We start from the raw sequence: 27628 nt of genomic DNA on the forward strand, positions 1-27628 counted from the left end.
CATATTTATTTTTCCACCCGCATTCCATGACGATCCGCCCTACTCTGCCTCTGATTGGCTAGTACTTGTTGCTTTCGTTGGCTCTATTGGTTAGATTTAGACATGAGGAGTAAGGATATCATGGCCAGAGCCAGGATAGGGAGGGTCCTCGCGGAATGCAGGTGAGGAAAGAATACGCGTCAAAACGGACGTTTCCGGTTACATTTTTCAAAATAAAACTCACTCTGAAGCGTGAGCGTAGCAAAGTAAACGTACTATGAGTTTATGAATTGATATTTAGTTATTGATTGAATGTTTATTTGTGGATAAATATTTAGCTTAACACATAAAAGTCATTTAAGATGATCAAACGTGGCAAATACGGACACTGTGCTTTTACGTTGAAGGCAGCTGGATTGTTTCGGGACGGGACGAAATAGCGTTGCGCCGGGGTGTAACCAACGAGCTAACGTTAGGCTAGTTAGATGTAGCCAGCTAGCTTTAGGTTCTTGTCGGCGTACGCAGCTATATCATGAACATTACATGCACGATTATCGAGAGATATTAATTAAACTCGTCGGAGTCACTTTAAGTTAATGTCACACTGCTGTTGTCGTCGACATCTCCGGTATTAGTTGTTTTTCATCAGCGGCTGTCCCGTGTCGGCTAGTTAGCCCCTTCAGCTAGGTAGCTACAGCGGCGTATGGGTGTCAGAGTCAGCCGTGACTTCACCGGGTGTCTGGTTGCCTGAGCTCACATTTCGGACACGTCAAGGTAAACATTTAGCTATGGGCGAGTTTGAAAGCGAGCTAGTAGGCTAACAATTGTTTAAGCTGTGTGTCTTGCTTGTACCACGTCGCTAATTTACGAGTGTCAAGCCTGTAAACTTCGTCAGTGTGATGTACTAAATCAAATTTGCTGTTATCATGTGGTTGTCTTTGTTGTAATGACTTGATAATACACTTCCCTAAAAAGAAAATGACAGTCTCATGTTTTAAAATATGTAATTCAGCTAATATTCTTTATTAGTTTACATTAATTAAATGACACAGTCAAACACGAGTGTATTTAATCACATTGTCATTCCCTCTTTTTTAAGAACATCTAATTCAGGTTTTAACACAAGCTTTCTAGTAAGTACAAATGTGTCAGTAGTGAATTTGTATTGATCCCTTAGTTTGACCTTTGATCGCACCACACTGAAAAATCAACAGCAACCACCAGCAATAAATCGTCACACTGTCTTATACACTGTTGAGATAGTGCAGTATGGAAAGTAGGGATGCAAATAACAGCTGTTAAAATGATCAATGAGCTACTGATTGTGTACTGTATTCATAGACTAAATCATTTGGTCCATAAAATGTGAGAAAATAGGCCAATGATAAAGTTAGTAGTCCAAAATCCAAAGATATTTAGTTTAATATCCAGAAAATGTATTCACATTTCAGTGAATCTGTGTTTTTGCTAAAATATGACTTAAACAATGAAGGGAATGTTTTTTTAAAAGTGTGTAATCATCTTATCATTTATTTATTTATTTATATGTTGTTCTGCTTTAATTTTTTTCTCTTAAGCTTCCTCAAATCTGTCTTGATTTTTGGGGGTGTGATGTCGGAGCCCAAGACGCCCACTCCAACCCCTGCTGGCGACACGTACAAAGGATGGGTGTTCAAGTGGACAAATTACATCAAGGGTTATCAGCGGAGGTGGTTTGTCCTCAGTAATGGCTTGTTGTCATACTACAGGTATGCTCTCCTGCAAAAATGCAGATAGAACGATGCAAAGCTTTGATCATATCACCAGAAATATGCGTTTCCTCATCGTTGATATTATGTAACTAATGCTTAATGACCCAGCAGCTTCACCTAATCATTATTTCTTTCATATTTGAGGTGAATTTACACCTAGTGAATGTTGTAATAATTAAACACAGATCCAGTACTCTGATGACACATTGAGATACGATTCTTTTCTAATACTGTCAATTTGCCTGTGCTGGACAACTTTAAAGAAGGCTTTCAACTCCTGAATACAGATGTGTTGTTTTCTATGTTCCCCAACAAATAAAATCTAAACCCCTCTTATTTTTAGGACCCAGGCAGAAATGGGCCACACGTGTCGGGGCACGATCAACCTGGCCACAGCGACCATCACTGTGGACGACGCCTGCAACTTTGTCATCTCCAACGGCGGGGCACAGACGTATCACTTGAAAGCCAGCTGCGAGGTGGAACGTCAGCGTTGGATCACCGCCCTGGAGCTGGCCAAAGCCAAAGCGGCCCGCATGCAGGCTGAGTCAGGTAAAGCACACAAGTGGGGAAGAGGAGCATACGCAGTGACTTGTGTAAAATACAAAGAGAAACTGAAACCTATTTAAGCTGATGTTTTTCACATTTTGCTTCGCTGCTGTTTGCATTGTCAACAGACGACTCGGGGGACGACTTCTCACCATCGTCTCCTCCGGCTGCGCCTGGACAAGGTGGTAGTTCACAGAATTCAGAAGTACAGTCCGCTCTCAGAACTCTGGGAAGCAAAGTGGAGGATCTAAGCACGTGCAACGACCTGATCTCAAAGCACGGCTCTGCCCTCCAAAGGTAGGACTTTAACATGCTGTTGTTTACTTTTTTCTTTACTCCTCAAAACTATAATAAGTTTCTCTCATGTCCAAAACACACCAAACCAAGTGAAGTTGTTTAGGCAGATTTTTACCTCCTAACTATCAAATATAGATACTGTAGCTTTGAAGGTCATTGACAACTTCAGGTGAGGTGTTGCACCCAAACAACAGATAACAGTCATACTAATTAACTTATTGAAGCTCATGTACTTTAATAATATAAACTTAAAGATGATTTGTTGTCCAAGCTCTTTATGCATCTTCTAATTTTCATTTCAGGTCTTTATCAGAACTGGACAGTTTGCGTCTGACTGGAGAAGCGGGGGATAAAATCCGTCAGGTGACTGAGAGAGCCACACTGTTCCGCATCACCTCTAATGCCATGATTAATGTAAGTGCCACCTCCTCCCTCGGTATATCAAGTCAAACGTTTACACAAGTCTTTTTCCCTTTTTAAACTAAACAAAGCAACCAAACTCCACCCAGTATGTTTGATGTTTTGCCCCTAAGGCATGCCGAGACTTCCTGGCGCTGGCTCAGGCCCACAGCAAGCGATGGCAGAAGGCCCTGCAAGCAGAGCGAGATCAGCGGGTGAGGCTGGAGGAGACTTTAGAACAGCTGGCCAAGCAGCACAATAACCTGGAGCGGGCGTTCAGAGGAGCAGGGCAGTCTAACACCGCCACAGACAGTAAAAGTAAGACCTGACACTCATCACTCCCAAGTTACAATTCCCAATTCGCCCTCTCTTCCACTTCCTTCTTCTCTTTATAATTAAATGAAATTAAACATAATTAGCATTCCAGGATTTCCCATGCCCACTTTATTGATGGTATTACTGTGAACGCCTCTCATTAATCAGTGGCTGTGAGAGCCACACTGCAGTTCACATGAATAATGAACAGGAGCAACTTCTGTAGTTTGAAAACATCAAAACAGTATTTTTTGGATGTAGTATTTTTTCAACTGGTCATATTTTTAATGTGAAACCTTTTGCTAGTGCTTCATGTTAAGGCCTCATTAATGCATATGAACTCGTTGATCAAACACATTAGTAATTAATCCAAAAAACAACATAAATTAAGACTTACACTGAAAAGTTGAATAAATCTTTTGTGCTTATGGCCTCCTAAATCACAGCAATGCCAACTGATGACTCCAGATGAAGAAATCAACCACTTTTAACATTTTTCAATCAATTTTGATATTATCTAGCAGAAAAATAATTTGGCAAATTTTGAAACTCAATTCAGCCATTAGTTCATTTGTTAAAGACAAATAATACCAAATGAAGCTTCAGCTCATTAATTGTGAGGATTTGCAGCTTTTATTTGGTGCCACACTGGGCTTTAAAACGTTTTAAATGGGCAATTTCTATATTTCTTAATATTTGCTGTCATTTTATTTGTTGAACAATTGATTAGTAAAGAAAATAATTTGCAGTAAATGAAAATGAATTCCAAGGTTTTATTCTTCTTTTCTTAGAAAACAGTCAATGATAAACAGGTAAATGAGTTTTAAGTAGTAAAAACTATGTAATTGAACTGATGTGTTTTTTAAGGTTCTTCTGGGCCGGGAAAAGGTGAAGCCAGTGACGAAGACGACGACAACGAGTTCTTCGATGCCATGGAAGAGGCTCCCGAGTTTATCACTGTACCTGCAGACCCTCAGCTCCACAAGTTAGTAACACTCATCAACCGTTACTCATGTTTACACAAAGAAAAAACCCTTCAACTTCATCTGTGTTTTATCTCCATTTAATCGAGTTCCTTATGTGAGCCAAGTTACACGATGTATCATAATGTCCCGCACGTCGATTTCTTCACACTTCCTGTATTTGTGCAATCATTGATTACTTTATTTGCCACTTAGTTGTACTTTAACCGGTTCAATGCTCCATTTCCTTTTCCTTAATCTAAATTTAACTCTAAACCTTTCACACAATGACTCTTGGTTTTAATTTTGTTTTCCAATCTCTTGCAGACGGTCGAGCAGTAATGTCAGCGGTTTCAACAGTGAAATCTGTGCTGATGATCAGTCGGTAGGTCTTTCTGACCTCTGAGATGAGAGTTAAAGGAGAAAAACAGTTCATCTGTGTTTTTAGTGTTATTAACATCATTCATTGTGTTTTAGCTTAACGAGGAGCCTCTAGCGATGAACCAGGAGTCCCCCTCTCAGGAGCTGGTGCCATTGAAGAAGAGGCGGACACGTATCCCCGACAAACCCAACTACTCTCTCAACCTGTGGAGTATCATGAAGAACTGCATCGGCAAAGAGCTGTCCAAGATCCCGATGCCTGTGAGTATTTCTAGCAGAAGGTTACTCAACGTACACTCTGGCCCACAGGAAGTAGATTTGCTGGCCTGGCTTGTAAAGGCCTCACACAGTTTCACCTCCTCTTCTGCAATCATTTTTTGGCTGCTCTTGTCGTGTCCTTGTGCACTTACAACAAAAATGTAATCACTCGGAACAAGCCGCCCACAGCCCGCTCGGTCAGGACTCGTGTCAGAATATCACAGACATCTGGCAGCAGCCCGCTCATGTGACGTGAGCTTTAACCAAAACATCGTCCTCTCCACTTCCACGATACAGGTTCAACAGCATTCTGTGTGAAGCAGCTGTGACGAGAATAGTTCCACTGCCAGATTTACTGATGTGTTTGTTATTCGGAGAACTTCAGAGACCGACATACATAAAATAATAAACAGTCTTTATTTGTTTGTTTCTTTTATATTTGGCAGTGACTTCTGCTTTCACACTTTCTCTATTACCATTTTAAAGGGCAGCACTTAGGCTTAGACATGTAGACAGAGAGTCTACCAAACAAATGACAGAAATACTTGAGCTGATCGAATCTGTTTACAACATAGCTGGACCAAAACAGTTTGAATACCTCTTAATAAACAAACTTCTGTGTCAGTCAGTGTAACTGTTGTGTTTCCGATTGTTGCATCGTCTTTGTAGCACGACTCAAATCGATACTTACTGAGCTTTTATTTTTTTGATAGCTATGTATTAAAGGTGAGGTTAGAGAGAAGAGTATTTTCATAGTGCCGTTTGTGTTTTGTAAGCAAACTATTTGGTTCGCAAGCTCTGGAGACATTACTATAGTCATCACATTTGTTTTAGAATTGAATTAACTACTTAACTAAAATGCAGCAGTAGTCTGGTTTGAACCTTGAACTCAGCTACAGTATATAATCCTGTATACACACACAGCACAAGCCCACAGGCAAATATCTTAAAAACAAACCAATAAAAGCTCATGTTTTACAGCTTCAGACTGCCATATTTACATTATTATGGCAGTTTATTAACGTTGTTTAATTTTATGTGAAAGCCTGTTCTGTAAAATTCAATTGTCTGTAATACTGTGTGTTTGTTCATAATTGTGCTCGCAGCTTGAGGTGAATAGGACCCATTAAGCATCTGTCAGTGCTACCTTTCTCCTGCCAGAAGTAATAACATGACTTATGATGATAAAAATCATAATAATATGGCTGGTTTGATTCTTTTACTTGATTTCATTAATGTACACAATCTTGTTAAGTGTTGTACTTTTAATAAATATTCAGAGCAAGCCTAATTTAATCTAAACGTTCTCATCACTTCTCCAGGTGAACTTCAATGAGCCCATCTCCATGCTGCAGCGGTTGTCGGAGGACCTCGAGTACCACGAGCTTTTGGATAAGGCCGGCAAGTGCCAGAGCACCCTGGAGCAGATGTGCTACGTGGCCGCCTTCTCCGTGTCCTCTTACTCAACCACCGTCCACCGCACGGGAAAGCCCTTCAACCCTCTGCTGGGAGAGACATTCGAACTGGACCGCCGGAGAGAAAGCGGCTACCGCTCCCTCTGCGAGCAGGTGAGAGAGAGACAGAGGGGCCGAGAGGTTCCAGCAACAAAGCAAAAACCGAACAAAGAATGAATGTCAGGAAGGATGCCTTTTAAAAATCCCATTGACTCAGCATTTTGAAAAAATCTTGCTTCCTTTTTTTCTGGGTAGCACCCGTAACAAGGAACCACTTCTGAGTCATTCAGGAATAGAAAGGTAGTTTTATCCGAATCAAGGGTTAGACATGTAGTATAAAATACGTATAAAATACGTGATTATGTCATTGTTTGCAATTTTTATTCAACAATGTGAACACTTTTTATTAAAATTATTGAGTATATTTTATGTAGCACCTTGTTTTAAAGGGATTAAAATAGATCCACAAGGTGTTTAAAAAGCAAAGATTTTTATAAAAACAGCAGAAAAGGATTTTTGGAGGACACAGCGTGGAGGTTTGAAGTTAGAAAAACAGAACAGCAGAGAGGTTTCTTTTCGTAAAGACTAAGAACATATATCCAGTTCAATAAATAATCCATTAAATTGTGCTTTCAGGCAGCAAATCCAGTGATCAGGCAGCTGTGGAGAAAGCTGTATTTAGAGTATAAGCTTTTCTATACACCAATCAGCCCCAACATTAAAACCACTGGTGGATGAAGTGAATACCATCAATTATCTTGTTACAATGGCACCCGTGCGGGGATGGGATATATTAGGCAGCAAGTCAACAGTCAGTTCTTGAAGTTGATGTGTTGGAAACAGAAGGATGGGCAAGGATCTGAGCAACTTCTTTCTTGTTTTCATAAGTAATTTTATTTGTGGTTTTCAGTACAGAATATAAAATGATTTCAGTGTGTGTATCAGACTTTCTGAACATTTTCAGCAGCAAGAGGAATCACTTATTATTGCAATATTGTTAAAAATATGCTGAAAGTGTTTCAGAAAGTACTGCTACACACACTGAAATCATTTCACCAAGTTTTGAATTGAAAACAACAAATAAAATGAGCAGCGCTAACATTATGCACTATTTGTTTGCATTAACATTAAAATAATAACATGGCCAACACCATATGTAAACATGAAAAACATATCAAATTTGCATGAACATTAAAGATGGCACCAGGTGGCCATGAGAAGTAACTGCACTTTGGACTACAGCAAACAGGAATTTCGGTCTCATCTTTTTTGTGTACGTGCTGTATTCTTGTTCTCATTAAGCTGGCACTTTTCTTTTTTCAATTTTTTGTTGTTCAACAACAAAAGGTTACTCCTCACTGCATTCAGACTGAAAACTGTCCTTTGTAAAACAGTAAAAGGAGTTGTGTTGGTTAGGGTGTGTTATTTAAGGTGCCAGTGAGACAATGAAATATGATCCAGCAAGTCCGGTTGGATTAACAGATGATTGTATTTAAAAGTTGAACAGTTGAACACTGTACAGTGGTTTGTACTCACAGAGTGGATTTTACTACTCTGGACAGTTAACACACTGCCACGCTGATTACTAAGGGGGAATCTTGGAACTTGCATTTGTCTGGGAACCTCAGTGAATCCTGTCTGCGTATGTGTAACACAAAAATCATGAATTGGCCTTGAATTAGTGAAGTAGTCTGGAGCACTATCACTGCCTTCCATCATGTTTTTCATTGATGCAAAACAAGCAGACGCTGCGCCTGCGTCTCGGAGACGGTTGCTACCTTTGTTTGATGGTTTTTCAAAGCACGGCTTTAATAATAATAATTCAAATTTGAAACAGTAATATTAACCACCGGGAATTGTACCATAGTTTATCGTGAAACTGTTAACAGTCTCATCTCTATTTGACATGTAACACCTACCTAAACATTGTTGCAGACCAAGTACTTCATGGCAGCGTCATTCCCTGACGGCAGTGGCCTCTTTCAGCAGGATAATGCGCCCTGCCACATTGCAAAAATTGTTTGGGAATTTGAGGAAGCGTTCAAGGTGTTGCCTTGGCCTTCAAATTCCCCAGATCTCAAACCAATCTGTGGGATGAGTTAGAAAAACAAGTCCGATCCATGGAGGCCAAACCCTGAAATTAACAGGACGTAAGGTATCTGCTGCTAGCGTCTTGGTGTCAGATACCAGAGGACACTGTCAGAGGTCTTGTGGAGTCCATGCCTCGATTGGGTCAGAGTGACACTAGGGGAACCAACACAATATTAGGCAGGTGGTATTAATATTGTGGCTGATGGTTGTGTATGTATTTTGGTTCAGATCAACCTCAAAGGGTTTAAACAGGATTGGGCAAAGGGGGAAACTAGTAAATCCTGTTGTAGATGAGTAATATAATTGGATTTGAGATTTACAGCAGGGATTTTCATGCGCTGCACTATAATTATAACAGCAAGGATTTATTTTTTTTCATTCGTGTGGTCGGTCACCGTGTCTGTGTTTTGACGTACAGTGAAACTAAATGTGAGTCATAACCATTAGGGAGGATGAGAATCTAACCCTAACCCTAAACAATGCCCAAAGTTATGTTCTTTTGTTGAAGCAGATTATAATTGTCTTCACCTCTTCGCCAGGTGAGTCACCACCCTCCTGCAGCAGCGCATCATGTGATCTCCGATCGCGGCTGGACCCTGAGGCAGGAAATCACTGTTGCCAGCAAGTTCAGGGGCAAATACCTCTCTATCATGCCTCTAGGTAAGAGATAATTCAGCTCAGAGCATATTAACACAATAAGACCGGATGCCTTGCAGTCTGATGATGAAGTAAATTGACAATGTGATACGAACGCATCGATTATTCCCTGACGGAGAACACAACCTGATTAGAACTGTGTCCTTGTGAGAGAGTAGTGAGTACAACTTGAGGAATGACCTGTCACACCTTTTGGTTAATAGATGATCATCAGTCACCGATTTATCAAATAACAAACAATGTTCTCTTGTCGCAGGAAGTTTATTTCTCATGTCTCTGTTTCCTCTTCCTTTCAGGCACAATTCACGCTGTCTTTGAAAAGGGGAACAATCACTACACATGGAAGAAAGTTACCACCACAGTGCACAACATTATTGTAGGAAAGCTATGGATCGATCAGGTGAGATGGCATCACCTGTGCAAAGCAGCTCAGTTTAAAAAAAGCTTTAAATAAACAGCTAGACTGTCTCTTAAGTAGTAGCAAGGATTTTTGGGGGGGAATTTTCTGCTTTTAATAAGGTCAATAGAGAGATGTGAATAAGGGGAGAGGGAAACAGGAGTATATTGATAAAATCTTGTGTCAACATATGACATTTTATATTGGAATACTACATACATCCGTTCTAGCTAAAATGCTGAAATGAATACCTGACATATGAAGTCTTTCTGTCAAAACATCCTGCAGATCCGGTGTAGCCATGAAACATACCTGCTCATTGATGTGAAAGCATTTCCTGCTTGTACGATAAGAGATGTGTTGATATGTTGTCACAAACTGGGGCAAAGTCACATGTATAACCAACACTGCTACAAAGATAATAAGTGTCTCCACGTCAGACTCCTCAGAGCTCAATAGCACAAATCATCACTTCACTGTACTGCCCCCTGGCTGCAGGTCCCTGAGGTGCAGAAGGGCTCACTTTGGCAAACGCCTGGTACCTACAGCCACAGCAGCTCTTAACAGGGTTACTCTCTGTGGGAGATACGAGTCTTGTATTCACGTTGCTTTGAAAATGTTTCCACGGTGCAAGTGATTTTCCCCTCAGACTTTCTTTTTCCGTTTCCCCTCCAGTCAGGAGAGATAGATGTCGTGAACCACACTACCGGAGACCGCTGCCATTTGAAGTTTGCCCCGTACAGCTACTTCTCCAGAGATGTCGCCAGGAAGGTGAGAGACATGCAGAGAATGATTTGACTCAAGAGTTTCATCTTTTTTCGCTCTATTTTCTCTCACACTTGGGGACTTACTGTGACCTGTCTCTTGTGCTTCATGGGTCATGATGCTCTGCTCCTCTGTATCCTTCCCTGTTAACCCTCTCTTGCTCCTGTCCTCAGGTGACGGGTGTGGTGATGGACAAGGATGGCAAGGCCCACTACGTGCTCTCAGGCACATGGGATGAGAAGATGGAGTTCTCCAGAGTGATGCAGAGCAGCCGAGGAGGAGAGAACGGCACCGAGGGCAAACAGAAGACGGTCTACCAAACCCTGAAAGCCAGAGAGGTCTGGAGGAAGAACCCTATACTGTAAGTATAATTACTGCTAGATACACGTGTGTAAACCTGAGTCACACATACACTAAAAATAACCCACACCACAGCAGTCGTTTGCAGTCTGACCTCAGTTAACTGCAAGTACTGTAGATCACAGGTTCAGTAAGACTGGCTACCAAGAACCAGGTCTGAGAACCAGGTCTGAATTTGAACCAGTTTACAAATTGATCAGTTCTTCCAATCAAAGTTTGGACTGGTTTCACTTCTGTCTACATCATCAGCTACACATCCATCAGCGCACATTACAGTTGTAACGATTTTCAAATGCAACAGAGCATTTACTGTAATATTTCTATTAAATTTGTATTTATTAAACAAATTAACTAAATGGAATCACAAAATACCTCATCATTTATCAGAGTTTATTTTAATGGCAGCCTAAATGAGACAATTTCTGTACCTTTCTGGAACTGATAATCTGACATTTGCACCCAGATGAGAATATAAACAGGATTCAACCCACTCTCTCTCAATTAGGCTTAGGCATTATCTACTTTTTCGTACATTTCTGACATTTTACCGGGGTGTAGGGTACACAACAACGAGCTGAACGAAGAGGAAGTGCAGGTGGTGGCAGCAGACTGGCAGTTGAATAAAATCACGTGCCTAATAACCGCTTTTGTAGTTGGAATAAGTCATCTCATCTATATGTAATAGATTCAAAGTCATTAGTATCACCAAATACAGAGCAGTGTGTTAGATGTTTTGTATTTCTGTGTGTTGTAAACCCACAAAGTTCTGACTTTAGATCCCACTGTTCTTCATCTTTGCTTTTCCAAAGTGACGGAGCAGAGTCCATGTACTTCTTCACTGCCTTGGCGCTGACCCTAAACGAGCCAGAAGAGGGCATGGCGCCCACCGACAGCCGGCGCCGGCCCGACCAGCGCCTTATGGAGGACGGTCGCTGGGAAGAAGCCAACGCTGAGAAGCAGCGGCTGGAGGAGAAGCAGCGCATCGCCCGGCGTGAGAGAGAGAGGGAGGCTGTCAGCCAACGCACCTCCAGCCAGTCAGAGGAAGGAGAGAGTGAGTAATTTTTTTTAAATTATTTGTGCTCTAATACTTTACTCCTTCTGTGTTCCTCTCTATCTTGAATGGGGAAAAATAATCTTTGAAGTTAGGGGTAAAAAACAATTTCTGTGGTCCCCCCTTTTCTCTTCCAAAAGCTATCGATGAGGATTCTCTTACTGATCCATCCCTAAAAAGCAAGTATTCCTCTTTTTTTGTCTTTTTGTGTGTCAACTCCTTTCTTTTTGGTGTTTCTTCCAATTGTCTATCCATATGGTTGTTGTTTTTTTGTCCTTTCTGGTAAAACAAGTATTTTCTTTACCAGGTGCACTTCATGACAACTATAGAGCGCTTTGGTTCGATCGCTGCGAAGACAAGATCACAGGTGAGCAAGTGCATATCTATAAAGGAGGCTACTGGGAAAACAAGGATCGTGGCAACTGGGAGGGCTGCCCGGACATATTTTGACCTCGGCATTGACTGCAAAGTGCCCTAAAGAGACTGATCCATCGAAGCCCCCTGGTGGACAACTACCGCAAAGGCCTGCTTGTCCCTTACTTTGGACGGCCGCTTCCCTCCAGTGGCTCTCTGTTCTAAGAGATCTTCCAGGACGGTCCCTGCTGTCTGATCCAGAGGGAGAGCAGGGCTTTCCCTCCGGCCCCTCCCCCCACATCCCATTTTGGTTCCTGTCTCCTTGCCCAGAGTCTTAGCATCTACGCCTTTGTTGCTGTCACACATCTGAGAGGACTGGGAATGAAAAGTTTCGTGAAGTCGCACTTTGACTCGGATCAGACTGAGCATAGAACAGGGGGACGATAATGAAATGGGCAGTGCTTCCAAATCTATAGTAGATCTTTTTTTTTAGTCTCTGTGCTCACGTCTGATCAGTCTCTCCGATCATGAGCAGAAGAGGTTCTGTGCTGACAACATCCTGTGAGATAACATAGTGTTCTTATCGTCATCCACAGCATTGTGTGCTTTGGTAATAACTAAAAAAATTAAAAAGGGGAGGGGGGTGAGACCTGGTTATATATACATTTATATATAATTAAAATAATTTCATTAAAATGTCAACTGGTGGCCTTCAAGAAGTTATTGAGGATTTCTTGTTTCTCTCTCTGATTTAGTGTCTTAATGTAATGAAGTGAAGGTTCTAGTGTGCGTGTGCGTATGACTGCATATCTGCTCTTCCATCACTTTACAACACTGCCACTGTGCAGAAATGTGTAATTAAAAAAAGAAAAGAAAAAAGATTGTTCAAAATAATTGTTGACCCTCCACATTGTCATGTCTTTTTGTTTTAGTTGGAAGACACTTTTTTCTGATGGAAATTATGATGGTGAACTATGAACTTTTTTTCTTTTTTTTAAACTTTCTCTTCGCCTTAGACACAAGCAACCTGTTCTCACTTATACTTACGTCCCAACTGAATGGATATGAAGCTCCAATTTATCGATAGTTTCTTGAACAAACTAAAAAAAACTTTCAAGAAATATTAAAGGAAACTACAAAGCTGCTAAAATGGCTAAAGTCATGTTCCAGTTCTGTGAAAATCTCACACTAGTACAGTTTTATTCACTAACAGTTAATGAAATTACAATTTTTCACAGTATTGGAACAACACTGCACCATTTTGCAAATAAAGTGACTCAGTTACATGGCAGTAAAAATGGTTTTAAAGGCCCTTTTTGTGTCAAAAGTAAAACAGACAAATGAGCAAAGAAAACAAAAGTAAAAGTGGTGAAAATAAATGTCACACCCAAGTTCATACATATGCAAGTACATTTTGACACCAAAAACACGAGATATATTGTGTGTGTGTGCGTGCGTGTGTGTGTGGGTTTCATAATTTTTGTTTGTAAGTGTACTTAAAAATGAAGAATAAAGAAACAAAGAATTTAAAAACATTGCAAATAACTATGATTTTATAAATGTATAGAAATTCATATTATAGTATTGATAACTGTGAGGTAGTTTTTTTCATGTATTTTTGGTTCCTCTCATATTATTGGAAGAGGATTGTCTTCATTTTCAGAAAAAAGGGAGTTTCCATACTTGAGTGAGAGGGGGACACATGACATTGTTCAGTATTTTGTATTAACAAAGAAAAGAAAATCTGTAATAAACAAATGCTGTGATGTCAAACAAATAGCTCTTCATACTGGTTTTTACTTGTTCCAATATTCCCAACATTTCCATTAGTTAATATTTTAGACAGTTGAAGATTGTTTGCGGAGTCAGTTCTTTAGGAATTTCTGTCCCAGTTTAATTGCTTTTGTTGACAGTAAAATAAAGCAATGAAAACACGCTCCCATTACTTTGCGTTCTAGTCTATTTTAATTCATATTAACAATTACAACACTAATTTAGATATTTTCATAATTCGATGAAGCCATTTTCAAGATAAAATACAAATTCTCCCCTAATCCCAGCTCCTCATATGTTGGCTTTGTTGGTTTTCACAGTTATTATATCACTGTAAATTGAATATCTCAGAGATGAAAACATGAATCTATTACTTTATCACCAGATTAACCAAGAATGAAAATAATTAGGTGCAACAAAATCTGATTTTTTGATTGTTAAATTTCTAAATTTACCAACAGTTTTTAAGCTTTTGGTATATATTTTAAACAAAAAACCACAGCCCTTTCCACATTTAAGAAAATAGACTTGACAAAAGTAGCAACGTTAAAACAGCTGCATTAAGTAATAATTTGAGCTAGAACGTTATATCCGGGCTAATTTGGCCGATATTATCTTATTGCAGATATGTTAGTATTGGTGTATACATTATGTTGACCATTAAATAACAAGACATTGCAGTAGGTAAAAGCCAAAGATATGCGTTTGACAGTTTTGAAAGAGTGTAGCTATTACATAGTTTGTCCACTAGAGGGCCCAGACATGTATACTTTTATTATCCATGCTAACATCATGGCAATGGCAGTTTGCCCAAGACCCCAGGAACAGTGCCCGGCTTTGAGGTCAATTTGACATAGTGGCCAAGGGTTAGGGTTAAGCATTTTTTCTCCACACGCAATCATGGAAAAAGGAGCAGTTGTTCAACAGTAGATACATTTTTTTGAGCATCACGACTCCCACGAAATGACTCGTTTCACTATCAGAATTTGATCCACTTGGTTCAATCACATTTCGAAAGTCTAATAGAGTCACACTATTTAATTGTTTAATCCCCATTCAAGTTAGCCATAACTGGAAGTTGGCTGTTTAAGCTGGCTGTAGCCTCTTGTGAGCATGCTCCAAGGAAGCATTGGGCCCATGGAGCGTGGTCCATGTTTCCATCTGAGTAGTTTCTTCACAGCGAGAAGTGGCCTTTTTAACATCATGTGCCACTAAACAACTTTCATAGGAGTGAATGGGGCCCTGACACTGTATCCACTTCTCTTTATACATCCCTGGGTTTGTCAGTCTGTCCACCACTTCGGTCTAGACTCAAATATCTCCACATTGGATGGATTGTCATGAAATACAGTAAAAAAAATAAATTAAAAAAAACATTGTTCCCCATTGGTTGAATTGTAAATACATTGGTGTCACCCTCACTTTTTATTCAACACCATCATCAGGTCAACATTTGTTCAGAATTTTGATCTATCTTCGTTTGTGCTAATTAGCTACAGCTAGCATCCTAACATGCTAAACAAAGATGATGAACATGGTAAGCATTATTCATGTGAAACATCAGCATGTTAGCATTGTCACTGTGAACAAGCACCGCTGTACTGCCTCACAGAGCTGCTACTGTAGCTGTAGATTTGTTCAACTGCGACATGTCCTGCTAAGTATTTGTTTGTCTCAATCCCTTCAAAAATAAATTGAAGACATCCTTATCAAAATATATTTGTGTTTTCTTGAGCGATAATCTCTGTGTATTTAAACTTTAAGCTTAATTCACTGTTCTCTTTAAAACACTGGCTGGTTCGCTTGTTATTTGTCCAGTGAGAAAAGCCATTTCTTCTACTGTACACCTCACAGGCGCCTCTTCTGCTGTGTCATGCCAGCAGATTTATTTTTAGCCAATTTTCTGAAAGGCAGACTGGAACCTACCATCCTATACATGAGGCAGAGAGAGAAACAGGGAGTTGGGGAAAGTTGGGGAGGGGCTTACGGTTCGGCTGACCTGACAGCTGTTAGGACCAAAGGAAGCAACCGTTGCACCACATCACACTAAGGACACACCCTGTGTATGGTACAGTGTTGTACAGTGCGGTGGACAAGAGGAGTTAGAGGCACAGTGAGAGTTTGCACAACAGTGTACAGGCAGCCACAGCCTGTACAGAGGGAGGGATGGGAATGCTGAATCAGTGAAAACTGCATGAAAGCCTGGGAGAGGGTGGAAGGGGGTAAACGGCAGGGGGAGAGGGAAGAGGAAAGGTAACAGCCAGGGTAGACTGGGTAAGATGTACAGTGTGATGCCTTGTCATTCGTTTCATTTCTTATTTGCGGAGCTTTCAATTCACCGTGATACACCTCAAGAGCTTTTTCTCTTCACTTAACAGACTTTAAACAGACTTTTAATTTGAGCTGCTTTACAGTACAGACAGCACACGTCTAGCTTTTAAAGCCGGAACTGCCCTGACAGTTTTCAGCAAGCCAGAAAAGCGAGGTAAGATATCCTAAATCAATATCTCTGCTTTGTGTTGCAGTGTTGTCTACAATGTACCTGGTGACATCAGCACTGGAGAAACTGATACCTCCCACTGAGTGAAACCAGAGGGAAATCAAATTTGGTTTGACATCATTTGACATGGATGCATACTGAATGAAAAGAGATACAGATGGTGTATTAACAGAGAAAATGCAACCCAATCTGTGCATGTGATCTGCTCAAACTGGATGCTTGATATAATACAGGAGGACTGGAAATTTACATAAACCAGCTGCATATACTTTTCTTTCACTTTTTCCTCTGCCAGCTTGCAGTCAGATGGAGGTAGAGGAGGTGGTGAGTCTGCCAAGGTTGTCCCGGGTTGCTGTGTGTGGCGGTACCCATGGCAACGAGCTGTCTGGGGTGTACTTGGTGAGAGAGTTGCTGAAGGCACAGAAGGAGGAGGAGGAGGAAGGAGATCAGCCTATGTCAGTGTTGATGGTGCTGTCGAACCCGCGGGCCATGCTGCAGTGCCGTAGATACATCGACACCGACTTGAACCGCTGCTTCACCCACGCCATCCTCAAGTAAGGCAGCAGTGATGAAAAGGTGATGAAGGTCATGGTTAAAAGTTCTGATGATGAAGAGTTGTGATAGTACCAGATTGTATCTCTGTCTGCCAGTGGTCCCTTATCAGATATGGCCCCCTACGAGATGATCAGGTCCCGAGAACTGAATGCCATGCTGGGGCCTAAAGGGAGTCCTGAGGCGATGGATTTTGTTTGCGACCTCCACAACACCACTGCCAACATGGGCCTGTGCCTCATCGCGTACTCAGACTGTGACTGGATCTGCCTGCACATATTCAAACACCTGCAGGCAAGCACAAGCAGCTCCTACACACTCCTACAAGTATATTCAATTCACCCAGCATTTTGGGGACAGGTAATGCTAGAAAACTAAAGTTAAGTCTAACATGTCATTTTCAGAGGCAGATGCCAGATGTACCAGTGAGGTACATCCATTTTGACGTCTCCCATAAAGAATCATATTCTCTAGATTCAGTTGGGAAACACGGATTTGGTAAGTTTTACATTTTTATTGCAATATACTGTATCATCTGTGATAGTTTTCATCTAAAATCCATTTTCTGCAGCCATTGAGATCGGTCCTCAGCCCCATGGTGTGGTGAGGTCAAACGTCTACACAGCCATGAAACTTGGTGTCCAACACATGCTTGATTGGATCCGTTTCTTCAACTCAGGTATACTACTAAACACAATTTACCAATTGAGTGTTTGTGCCCTACAAAACAGCCCTAAATTGGTTGAAATTGTGCAGACTTGGTCTTTGTTTAAGCTGTTTTTGTGCTTGTTCTGCTTTTATATTCAGGTGCTACTATTGAAGGAGGATTTGTGGAGGTGTACACCATGGTTAAACACATTGACTATCCAAGAGACAAAGACACTCACCACATTACAGCAGCAATTCATCCTCAACTCCAGGTACAGTCTGAAACAGATTTGTGGCCTCCAGAGTGACCCATTGTCAGATTTAAATGCTATTTTAATTTATACCTTATAATTTGAGCATGATTTAACAAAGGAGTGGATAAAATAACAAAAATACCCAGAAACATTTAAATAAGCTACATATAACAATAAAGAGCAGAGAAGCATCAAATACATAATGACCTCAACAAAGAAGCTAGACCTTTTGTCCTAAGAAAAAAAGAGAGAGGGCTAATAGGGCATTGTTAATATCTAACCTGAACACACCTACTGTTTAAATGAATAGCAGCCTTTCTGTAAATAACCAGCATATGAATGTTGCAGTGTAGTTTCTGTTGGATCTGTCAAAAGTTTAAGATTGTGTATTTGCAGTGTTTGGAAACAGTAATTTGGCACCGTGACACACCTTATAAAATCACTGCAACACTTTTAATGTTCTTAGTGTATAAAATGATATTGGTCAGCTTTGAACGTAAACTAATAAATTGTGCTTTTTCACCAAAAAAGCAAATTATCTTGTTTCAGTTCAGTAATAAGAAGCTTCATTTTAGTTAATTGAATTCTCACACATGGTCAGCTCATTTTCAATGACCTTTTCTAAAGGGTATCATCCATTTTTGTTGAAAAAGCAATAAAACAATAAGTACAGCTTTTGAATTAATTGTTCAACATTTTAGAAAACACATCTATTCACTTTCTTACCGAAACTTGCATGAAAAGACTGATACTATCGTGTCTGTGCATTTATGGCGCCATAGAGCCAGGAGGACATTACCGTTAGCTTGGGCTGTGTCCAAAGGTTTAAAATAAATTGGGTAATGGGTAAAGTTCACTAATTAACATCCTTTATCTTTTTTATTTAGCCTGTGCAAAACCTGAAATGTAAAGACAGAGCCAGGCTGGCTGTTTCTCCCTGCTTTTACTTTTTATGCTAACTAAGCTAATCAAGTTTAATTGATCCTCTTCTTTAGCCACAAAACAAACTATTTCCAATACTATAAAAATATCCCTTTTAAGCACTTTTTTATTCAATAATTTAGCAGTTATTTTAGCAATTAGCAATAACTGAATACCTTTCCTCACAGGACCGAGATTTCTGCCTGCTTCACCCTGAGGACCCTCTGTTTCAGACTTTCTCTGGTGAAACGCTGAGGTATAAAGGGAGCGAACCTCTTTATCCCTTCTTCATCAATGAATGTGCATATTACGAAAAGGGCATCGCTCTCTCCCTGGCAAGAAAGAAGTGTGTGAAGATTCCCGCAATCCGGGTGCAGACGGACGAGGAGCAACAAGCTAACCCACAGGGATACGAATCAGAAGACGAGGACTGAGAAACACCTGCTACAAACAGTGTTTGAAAGTGAGAGTCCACGTGATAGAGGCGAAACAGACTGATGTGACTATGAAATAAATTTTTAAAAAGCTTTTATTGAAATGACAGCGGTTGCTTGGAACACGTACATATGTTTTGTTTAAGTTGGCATACACTCACACACGATATTTAAGTGGACAAATTGACCATTTCAGCTCTCAACTGGAGAATGTACGACACATTCACTGTAGGTTCACAAAAGCACAGTCATAGAGCGATATTGTGACATTTAGCGGGACAGAACCATTTCTTGTATTTGAAGGCTGAATCTGTAAAGTACAATCGGATTTATCATGACATCTTTCAGACCACACATATTATCACAGACATTCTTACGTTTTATGAAACCTTGGGTGGTTTTGGCGATTTATATATTTACGCAGACATATAGCATGGTTCTTTGGGTAATAATGGGGCTTTTTTTTCAAAATGTATTTGATATTTGGGACATTTATATTGTCAAAAAATATAAATTCACTACAGACCACTACTGCAATATTCAGGATATGTTCAGAAACAATTTAAGTGCAAAGGAATACAGTAGCGTATCACAATATGGCCTTTAAAGTACATTCATAATGCTTAACAGGGAAATTGATCTCCCTAAATCCTGTTCTGTCAGTTCATTTCTTTGTAATTTTTTTTTCCCAGAATAGTGATAATAAATAGGAATTAATAAATAAAAAAACATCAAAGAACAAATACAAATCAAATAGATAACACTAAACACAATTGAATTCATATAAGAAGTGAAAAGTTGTATGAAATTAAAATTATATGAGTATATGAGGTCAACAAAACACAAAATGGTAAAAGGACTATGTTGAATAAATAAGGATTTTTTTCATGTTTTCTACAAAAGCCTACAAAATCATTTAAAACGTTAAAAATGTGTTTGATTAATAATAACAAAACAATCAAAAACAATGCATTGGGTACAAAAATTATAAACATGAAGACAGTCTGACCTCAATAATCGTCAGAAATAAATAAATGTCACTTACAGTAAGTTTGAAAAAAAGTGAACAGAAATGCAAATATGAGTCATAACAGAAGTCATTAGTCATTGTCTCTCGCTGTGCTCTTCATTGCTCCCACTGACCAAGTATATTTTAAAGCCGTTGATGTACAAGACTTCACTACACAACAGAAAACCTCTGTCAAAATAAATACCCTCTGGTTCAGTTAAAGGTTTTTGTGTGCTCAGGCTGTCCTGAGCACCTGCAAAGTGTTATTTTCATGTGCAACAGGGTGCACACATCACGTCAAGGTTAGAGAACATTTCAAACAGCACACTGATTGGGCGATTTTATTTCCTCTCCAAGCGTGCACAATTTAATTAAACATTTTGAGCTATTTTAAATATACTGTATATATTATTTTATAGTGATATGGGACAAAAGTAGACACATTTAAAGCCCCCTGAGGCAAATTTTGAGAAATTGAGCTGTATAAATAAAAACACTTGATTTGACTATGACACCATATTCAGAAATCTAGTAAATGTAGGTGTATAAATAGCTTAAGTCTGGTTTATCACAACTTCTATGTTATTATGTACGCCTGGCCATCATTTCTCCTGGTTATGATAACAAAGGAGATGAAATTCCAAACAACACATATATTCACAGACATTTAGTTCCCTGCTCGTAATTACGCTATTTCTATTATGATAACATTGTACTCGGAACAATGTGCACACACAACTAGACTGACTGGTAGGTTAATGTCTGAAAACTTTTGCCATTAAAGATTCCTACAGAAATGTTGAGAGAAATATAATAATATAAGGCATGTCTGAAATTGTAACTGATTTATAACTTATACGCACTTTATATACTATATAATTTATATCTACTCCTTCTCCCTCTTTGAAAATTAGGAATCTAAGAATATGCAAATGAGGTAAATTTCAAAAGTGGATGTAAGATGTCTTATACTTCACTATAAAGTGGGGCTGGGTATCGGTACTTGTTACCTTTAAGTTATCAACTGAAATAATACGGTACCGTGTAGTATTGAAACTTCTCCAGTCAATCCTTTTTGTATCAACAGTTAGAAAAACATGACTATTTTTATTTAATCACCGCAAGCGTTTAATTTAATTTAATGTGACATGTGATTGGCCCACTACTACACCAGCTACAACCCATACAGTCTGTGGCTGTAATATTCCTTTGTACAGTTTTGTAGTTATTTAATAAATCTTTGAATAATTTGAACACTTTCAAAATGAATTTGTGCAAAAATAATTTGAAGGGGAAGGAATGATGGCATTTTATGCAACTGTATGCTACCATTCACATGATTATTAGGTATTGAATGAAGTAGGAAAAAAGGTATCAAATGAAGTACTGTATTGGCATCAGTATCACTGTTAGAAAAACTTTCAAAAAAAACTAATTTTTTTCTCTTTAAATAATACATAACCCTAACCCTAACTTTGGAGTTTACTTAAAAACTGTCAGATCATCCAAACACACTTTTTTGTCTTGTTGGACAATAACTTTATAAGTACAATGTTATCATAACCGTTAGAAATGATGTCTGAAACGGTAAAAATAAGACTTAAGTTGTAATCATCCAGATTTATCCTTTAATGTACCTTCTTTTCAAGTGTGAATCCATCCCATACTCAAAGCCCAGATTTAATTAGTGTGTAGTATGAAACTGGGACACAGTTAATGCTTTTCAGCTTAGTGTGAAGTTATTCTAAACTAAACATATGCTTAACTTGACACATTTCTCTGATTGACCTTTTTCAAACTGGTTCTATAACCCTTAGAGAGATAAAAATCAAATCTTTTAATACAGCAGATAGGGTCACTACTATAGTGTACATGCACTTTAATCCATCAGAGGGCAAAATGCAAAGATTAACCCACATCCTGTTCCACTGAGATCATTATAAAATGCCACTTGGTGTCAAGAGTGGGGTTTGAATTGAAACAGGGCAGAGATCCAGAGATGAATCTCAGTCTACGCCACCCGGTAGGCGGTCATGCGGTAGTAGTTCTGACTGTGGCTGCGTGCTGCCCACACCAGCAGCGCAGCGGCCATCATGTGGAGAGGTGAAGAAATGAGGGCCAAATAGAGGGACCAGCCAAGGGAGCCATCCACCTTGTCGGGCAGCATCGACACCCGGTGGAGCAGGTCCATCCCTGCTAGGTAGCAGCACACTGTGGCTAAGGAGCAGAGACCTGCAGGATACAGGATGAGGGGGCTTAAACATTTGCTAGCTGAATGTTCTGTGCTTGAAATTTCGTATGGATACATTTTTTAAAACTTCAAACCCACACACTCATCCTAGCATGGTCATTAATGCAGTGCTACTGCTTTTTTCACAGCAGACATTTTGATTTCTTAATAGAAAAAGCACAGGTGGTACTAATAACATTAGCGATGGCTCTGCTCAACTCAAGTATCCCACTTAAGCCTGACAGTGAGCCAGCATACACAACAGCAGGGCCCTGAAACCGAAGTAAATTAAATTCAGCAATCATTGATTTTATTATTTACATCTGTGTTTCTTCTGCTGTAACAGGTCACAAAATCCTCCAGTCTGAAGTCTCCCTGAGTTGGATGGCTGTGATGCAGACTATTAACCTACAAATCATTCTTAAACTGATGTGAGAATTTATATTGATTATTAAACTAAATACTGTTCCCAATGTGTTGCCTATCTTCACAAAAACAGGCCAACTGTTGAGCATAGCACAATAAACTATACACAAAACAGTTAGCAAACAGTTGCTTATTCTTACATCCGGCAGACATGAAGCATCATTAGCATCAATTTGTAGCCATGTTTTCATTCACCTGACAAATATAAAAAATATGCTCTCTTTTAAGCTTTGTTTTGTTCCCATTAATATCTGAAATATCTGGCTATTTAGTTGTGAAATGGTGCAGTGTCCATCTCGCAAAAGTCTGACTGAACAGCTTTGCTACTATTTTAATCGATCTCGCTGTCGACACAGTATTTTTAAGCTTCAAGCCTATTTTCCTCTGCTTTCAAGCCATTAATGCAACAGGGGCTCTGAGCTCTTCCAAAACTCAGGTGACCTACACTCTACACTCTACCTACATTGTTCCTGAACACCTCCTCCAGTATAGACACACAAATCAAGTATTGGCTGCTCACGCTACACCTCCTCTGTAAATTTGGTGCCTGGTAGGTGGCAAACAGAGGGTTTTTTTGTCTGCTGCCTGCTGTATCTGCAATCAATGATGACCAGTGGCATTGAAAAAGTTTTTGGCACAGCTAAACAGGTCTTACCAGCCAGCAGGTGAAGGACTCCTATGCCAAGTGTGGGTGCGAGACTTCGGCAGAGGCAGGCACAGAACCCAGTCAAGCCTGCCAACACCACAAGGCCCAGAGACACCAGTGGCAGCAGAAATTGGCACCTCCACAGGTCTACAAATACATACATGCACACACACACAGGAAGCAGGAATGAGTCAGGAGGCTTCACAGTTACTGACCATCTTTTGCTGGACAGAAAACGGCCCCCTGATTGGGGTCAATGTATTATTCAACATGACATATTGGTCATTATTAATGCACAATGATGAGAAGAGGCTGAATTTTTTGTGCATCTTTATAGTATCATTTAAAAAGATTGAAAGATTGGTTGTGATTGAACTTACAGGTGCGCAGCATGTCTTCTCCGCTATTGTGGTTTCCTGGTTCTTTATATTTAGGAGTGAACTGCTGAGGTAGAGTGAAGCTCCGACACTCCAGCACCAATTTGGCATCTGAAAGAGGTTTTTTTTGTTTATTATTATTCTTTTCTAATTGAATATTTGTCTCATTAAGATCTTTTTTCTGAGAGAGACCTGAAAACAAGAAACATTCATAATACAGGCACACAATCATATCATAAAATCATAAAAAAAACATCAGGTAATAAATCTTTTTCATTACATTTAAAAAGGTGCATGGTACCTGAAACTGATTCTGCCAACATTAGTACAGACATGAGGGAGATCTGAGGTTAAGTAGTTACTGAAATGTATACTGTAGTTACTAGATTTAAATGAGAGAAGAGATGTGAGGAAGTTTGGAAGCTTCAAACGCTCAACATCAAGCTTCATGTATTTATAGATGAATAATATGAGATGACTATTTCTTCTTGACTGTAAGGAAGTCTATCCAGCCCAGGGATACAGAGAACAATGATGATTTATCATTTGTGATGAAGCCTATAATACACTATGATACACCCAGTTTAGCTCAGTGATGATAGGGCAGCGTGACAGTACAGAATATCCTCACACTGGAGGACAGACATGACGGTTGACTGCACAATAGCTTTACGGTTGGAAGAAGACAGACATCCTTTAATTCTATAGAGGCCTAGTTTGAGTTTTAATTTTTGGGGCAAATGCGGAATATGAATCTTTAATATAGTCTGCTGTCTAGCCAAAACTTTAAGAATATATATGACTCAATAAGAGTAATATGTATATTTCCTTAAAGCACCAGTATATAAGTTTGTATTACTACAATTCTATATTTTCTCACTCCTTGGAGAAACTGTTTGCACTTAATATCAATAAATTTCACTCCATTAACCCCATACATAAGAAACATGATCCCACTAAGTAGCAGTTTTTGTGAGGTGTTTGCTGACAGCTGAAATTAACTGCTATAAATCACAGGAGCCAAAACATGAAATTGTATTCCTTAAATGACATTCATCACTCTATTAATGTTATGGCTTAGAAAAGTATAATATGAATTGATTATGGGAGATACTGATATTTTTTTATGTTCTGTGTACAGATGAATGATTTACGTGAATGTGTTTGTACTGAAATGTGTCTGTTAATACCAGTTTGGTATAAAATTACATTCCTCCTCAAAACTCATTATATTAATTTATTATTTAGCCCTCATGTATTAACTAAATTGATGATGAAACTACCTCCACTCATCTGTTTCCAGTGACAAACATGAGAAAACTAAATTCAATTTACCCAATAACTTTATAACAGCTGCACATTTATTCTGCCTTCTGACTTTTTCAAAGATTACTGATCAGAAAATTGAATGCTACTGATGACAGCTTCTACCATCACTATATAAATGTATGAGAGGGTGAACTTTGGCATGTATTGTAAAGCGCTTTGAGTGATCGGAAGACTAGAAAAGCGCTATATATGTGCATTGCCCATTTAGTTAGCTCTGTGACTGGACTGTAATGATAATCCATGCCTGACACAAACTGGGGATAATACCATCCATAATCCAAGGTGGCTAAATTACCTGCTAGGGTAATGAGCCACACCTGGTGGCATCTACCTGACACAAGGTGAGGCTCATATTTAGACAACCAGGGTACAAAATTAACTTTTTATCCACCTGCCAAAGTGAGTTAGGCAAATCTACCAGCAGCTTCTTGCATATTTTACCTGCATTTGGCTGGTGGCTGGTGCTTACTTACTAAGAGGTGTAATCAGAGTGAGGTTATATAAACATACCTGACTCTTTGTGCCAGTGTGTACTGACAGGAACGAGTACACACCGCCACCAGAGGCCCACGGTCCCGTTGAGACGGAACAAGGTATCACTGTAGGTTTTCTCATCAAACTCCCCATCCATGAACTCCTCATACAGGGAGCGCAACTCGGACACGTTGGCCTCTCCGCGCACGGTGGGGCTGCTGTACTGGTACCAGTGCTGCGTCCCGATGGCCACCGACAGATACACGGTGGCCAGTATGCTCAGCACACAGGCGATGACCAGAGCTGTGGCGTAGCGATTGTCAACCATTGTTCACCGACCCAGAGACACGTCAAAAGGGATTAAGTTGATGCCGGTGGCCGAGTCGCCGCGCATCCAATTTGACCGATCTGCGATGCTTCCTGTCTCCCACTCCTCTCTCAGTCACTCTGGCATCCTTAAATCTACAAAAGATGCTGGGCTGTGCCGTGCAATAGCCAACGACAGCCTTTTGTTTTAATGATTGATACTCATCTCCAGTGTTGTCCTAACAGTGAGCAGCCCTGAAGCCCGGCTTGGATGCGCCATCTGTTCCCTTGTCCCACTTCCACAGATGGTGGGTGGCCCGATGCTGTGTTTGATATCACAGAGCAATAACAGTCCTCAGCAAAGACACAAGCCAAAAACTGGCCTATATTGTAAGACGCAGTGTGTCGTTGGCAGCACCAGCATGCAAATGCAGATTTTAAGCTACGAGTCTGTTTTAGAGCGGCAGGTAATGCAGAGCGCACCCAGGATGATTTGAGTTGTAAACACACTAATCCATGCGTTTTCCTCTTCCGGTTCCGCTGATCAGCAGATATAAAAATAACCTTTTCTCAGCCGGTCACTTTGTAGAGCGCAAGACACACAACACAAAGCATTTTTTGAAGTCAAGATGAGCAATCCAGCAGCAGATGATTAAATAAAATCCTGGCAGAGAAATTATTAAAGTTAGGCTACACATTTTGTCAATCTGATTTCTAAAAAAGATTGCATGTGTAAAGCCTGGAAAGGACATTTAATCCAGCAAATTATTACTCACTCATAAAAAAAAAAGGTTGATAATCATTTTTTTGTTGACTTAATCGACTAATTGTTTCAGTTCTAGATCACTAGATGTGTTTTTTAAACCTATTTGTGACTTGAAAACTAAGGGTATTAAAATGTATAAAGACTATTATTCATCCTGGACCTGGATGTACTGAATCACAAGAGACAACTAGCAGGGTCAAAGTAGTAGCTCATTTGCCAAAAAGTTGAGCAATAAGCCTGTGCAACAGCCTGTTCATCTTTTCTTTTTCTTCTTTCAAATTTAACATTAAAGAGTTATGGCCCATTAAGGCTATCAGGCCATTCCTTCAAAAGTTTGGTAACCAATTAGAGACAAACAGTAAGTGATACCTAAAATTGAACTCATATGTTTTGTTTTTGGGTCATCAAAATATGGTATATTCCAAGTTAGGTGAAGATTAGATTAAATATGTGCCAAAAGAAGCCAAAATGTGTTTACCAAAAAATATGGAACGGCAGAATTTTTTTCCAGGCCCAAATGGACAGAGCACAGACCAGTCGAATCAGGTGCCATGTTTTAATATGTTAAGCATTTTCACTTGCAACACCTGTCCATGAATTATGAATTATGAATACTTTGACACTGTTTGAGATATCAAGTTTAAAACATTCATCCCATAGACTTTTGTCATGAACAAGAGTCGGACCCAAGAGCAGGATAATTAGTAAAGAAGTATTTATTGCAAGGTTGAATTCTGATGGAGGCTGAGGGCAGACAGGTATGGAGCTCAGAGCTTCTTGTAGAATGGCAGGGTGAAGGAGCGGGGCTGAAGTGGGAATAGCTGGCTGGCAGGCTGAGGATAAGGCGAAGATGATCCTGAGGCACAAGGAAAAATGTGATTAGTAAACAGCAAAAAACAAGGAGCAGAGAATTCACTAAAGTAGAATAGCCGAGCCTCAAGTGTATCTACCACAGATGAGATA

General features: G+C 39.7%; 3 protein-coding genes across 4 annotated transcripts; 2 read left to right on the forward strand and 1 right to left on the reverse strand.

Moving 5' to 3' along the window:
• The first annotated feature begins 461 nt into the window (after positions 1–461).
• LOC134005708 (oxysterol-binding protein 1-like) lies at positions 462–13950 on the forward strand. 2 transcript variants are annotated; one of them, XM_062444689.1, is made up of 17 exons: positions 462–753; positions 1557–1727; positions 2074–2282; positions 2408–2576; positions 2879–2990; positions 3110–3293; positions 4158–4275; positions 4580–4637; positions 4730–4894; positions 6214–6459; positions 8976–9096; positions 9390–9493; positions 10166–10261; positions 10429–10616; positions 11425–11666; positions 11807–11845; positions 11974–13950. In XM_062444689.1, the coding sequence occupies exons 2-17, from the start codon at positions 1591–1593 to the stop codon at positions 12114–12116; spliced, it is 2331 nt and encodes a 776-aa protein (XP_062300673.1). In that variant the 5' UTR covers positions 462–753; positions 1557–1590; the 3' UTR covers positions 12117–13950. The 2 variants fall into 2 exon arrangements, with proteins under 2 accessions (XP_062300673.1, XP_062300674.1); XM_062444690.1 differs by lacking the exon at positions 11807–11845.
• Positions 13951–16599: 2649 nt separating this feature from the next.
• Positions 16600–19102, forward strand: LOC134005967 (N-acyl-aromatic-L-amino acid amidohydrolase (carboxylate-forming) B-like). Its single transcript, XM_062445013.1, has 6 exons — positions 16600–16847; positions 16944–17139; positions 17250–17343; positions 17417–17524; positions 17653–17765; positions 18857–19102. The coding sequence occupies exons 1-6, from the start codon at positions 16600–16602 to the stop codon at positions 19100–19102; spliced, it is 1005 nt and encodes a 334-aa protein (XP_062300997.1).
• Positions 19103–22050: 2948 nt separating this feature from the next.
• Positions 22051–25921, reverse strand: LOC134005965 (claudin domain-containing protein 1-like). The gene is made up of 4 exons (XM_062445012.1): positions 25630–25921; positions 23794–23901; positions 23423–23560; positions 22051–22343 (listed from the first exon to the last, which is right to left on the reverse strand). The coding sequence occupies exons 1-4, from the start codon at positions 25919–25921 to the stop codon at positions 22123–22125; spliced, it is 759 nt and encodes a 252-aa protein (XP_062300996.1). The 3' UTR covers positions 22051–22122.
• Between the last annotated feature and the right edge of the window lie 1707 nt (positions 25922–27628).

The sequence above is a fragment of the Scomber scombrus genome, chromosome 23 (genome assembly GCF_963691925.1).
Source record: "Scomber scombrus chromosome 23, fScoSco1.1, whole genome shotgun sequence".
NCBI classification, from domain to species: domain Eukaryota; kingdom Metazoa; phylum Chordata; class Actinopteri; order Scombriformes; family Scombridae; genus Scomber; species Scomber scombrus.